The sequence below is a fragment of the Doryrhamphus excisus genome, linkage group LG12 (genome assembly GCF_037039965.1).
Source record: "Doryrhamphus excisus strain RoL-2023G ecotype Guam linkage group LG12, RoL_Dexc_Guam_v1.1, whole genome shotgun sequence".
NCBI lineage: Eukaryota > Metazoa > Chordata > Actinopteri > Syngnathiformes > Syngnathidae > Doryrhamphus > Doryrhamphus excisus.
This window is the reverse complement of record NC_136368.1, coordinates 413,418-415,755: the sequence shown is the minus strand read 5'-3', so window position 1 is coordinate 415,755 and position 2,338 is coordinate 413,418. Positions and strand designations below refer to the sequence as shown.

At 55.5% G+C, this 2,338-nt stretch overlaps 1 protein-coding gene across 1 annotated transcript; it reads left to right on the top strand.

Moving 5' to 3' along the window:
* The first annotated feature begins 341 nt into the window (after window positions 1-341).
* LOC131136161 (zona pellucida-like domain-containing protein 1) lies at window positions 342-1,511 on the top strand. Its single transcript, XM_058082739.2, has one exon. It carries the CDS (start codon window positions 342-344, stop codon window positions 1,509-1,511), a length of 1,170 nt encoding a protein of 389 aa, XP_057938722.2.
* Window positions 1,512-2,338: the final 827 nt, after the last annotated feature.

Below are 2,338 nucleotides of genomic sequence, written 5' to 3'. Positions count from 1 at the left end.
GAACCAGAAGCGCATGGAAACCAAAGCTTGGTTGTGGCTGACAAAAGAAAGAAGGCTCGGTATTTCAAGACGGCCCAAATGCTTCGGATTTCAGGAGCTGCCCCGAGGCCAGGTTGAGTCCAGGCCGGAGCTCCGGCGCTTCTCACAATGCGCTTGTTCTCCAACGGAAGGTGCTCTGACCTGGTTCTGGGCCAATCCCAGGAGACGGACTTGCCTATAAAGACCCCTAAACGTGAGCCCAACACTTCCATCCCAGCCTCTTCTTCACGAGGAGGCCATCATCAGCGGAGCGAAGCCAAAGAGCAGCCATGAAGATGAAGACCCTTTTCATGGTTTTGGCCATGATAGCGAGAAGTCGCCCGCTGACGCTGAACGAGTGCGGAGCGGAAGCCCGGCGACCCGAGATCACCGACATCTCGGTGCAGTGCGGCACGTCCTCCGTGGGGCTGGCCGTCCAGATCTGCCCGGTCATCTACACGGGCTACAACGAGACCCTCCTGATCCTCAACCACATGACGGACTCGGACTGCCGGGCCACGCTGGACGAAAGCGTGTGGCCCCCCGTGGCTCGCTTTCAATTCCCACTGAACGTGACGCACGGCTGCGGGAGCACCTTCCTGACCACCAGCGCCGCCGGCACCGGCGTCTTCTCGGACTTCTCCAACATCCAGACGGTGAACATCAGCGGCGTGATCCGCTCCGTGGACCCCACCACCGGCACCATCACGTACAACGCCGAGCTCAAGTACTTCTACTCCTGCGCCTACCCCTTAGAGTACCTGGTCAACAACACCCAGATCGACGTGTCGGCGTCCTCCATCGCCGTGAAGGACAACAACGGCAGCTTCATCAGCACCCTGAACATGAAGCTCTTCAGCGACCCCGACTTCCTGCAGCCCCTGGTCATACCCAGCCTGGGCCTGGAGCTGAGGACCACCGTGTACGTGGAGGTGAAAGCCGTCAACCTGACCGGGCGCTACCACGTCCTGCTGGACCGCTGCTACGCCTCCATCTCTCCGCTGCCGTCCAACTCCAGCTTCTTCAACCTCTTCGTGCCGTGCTCCAAGGACCGCTTCACCACCGTCCTCGAGAACGGCGAGAGCCAGCGCGCCCGCTTCCACTTCCCGGCCTTCCGTTTCGTGGAGCAGCAGAACGAGACGGTGTCCACCTACTACCTGCACTGCATCACCCGCCTGTGCGAGACCAGCACCTGCAGCTCCTTCATGCAGTGCAACAACCGCCGGAAGAGGGACACGGCGGAGGACGCGGCGGAGAACGCGGTGAGGGCCGCGGCGGAGGCCTCGGCAGACGGGGTCACAGAGCCGTACACCATCACCTCCAGGAAGCTCATCACCAAAACCGAGAGCAGCGACTCCAAAGAGGAACCCCTGGTCGACGACGACAAAGACGACTCCGTCGCCGGGCTCGGGGCAGCCGTCGGCGTCCTGGCTTTTGTTTGCGCCGCGGCCTTGTGCGTCGCCGCCGTCTTCTATAAGAGGCTCAGGAACTGAGGACGCCACGATGGGCGGACACGCAGGCTAACGTCCTCTCGGAACACTTTGGACGGCTCGGCTCTTTCTTTGTCGTTAGCGTAGCGGTCACTGTGCTAGCAGCTAAATTCCAGCTTTCATGCATGTTCGCACTTTATTAGCTTGGCAGGAAAACCAATCATAGAGCAAGAGGACGTAGAACCTGGAATGTTGGCGGAGTGGGAAGTACCTTTCAAAGTATTACTCCGTCCACCAACAAACTTTTACTCTGACGATGTTGCTTCAAGGAAGCAAACCTCTGTATGTACGTACTGCATGTGCACAATAAATCATCTTACTAGCGTCATGTCTTCTACCCCGCCGGTGGCAAACTCAGGGATGGGGGGTCCGAATACGTCATTTTATCTCTGACAACAATATGACTAATTAGGGCAGGTACATACATTTGACCTAATTTACTTATGTCAACATGCTAAATCATACATGACTTAGGAACACGATAGACCCGCCTTGAACCTTTCACTACTTTAAGTGCTAGCATGCTAACTTTTAGTATTTTACTTACTTCTGTCTCAGTACAAATACACATACATCCCTATGATGACCCTATGATGTAGGGACACTATAGAACCGCCTTGGCACTTATGGTCCTTGGTGCTTCTTGCTAAGTGCTAGCCTGCTAACTTTTAGTATTTTAGTTACTTCTGTCTCAGTACAAATACACACACACCATGAGGTAGGGACACTATAGAACCGCCTTGGCACTTACGGTCTTCGGTGCTATCTTGCTAAGTGCTAGCATGCTAACTAAGTCAAAGTATTAAGAGAAAGAAGTCACAATCATGATG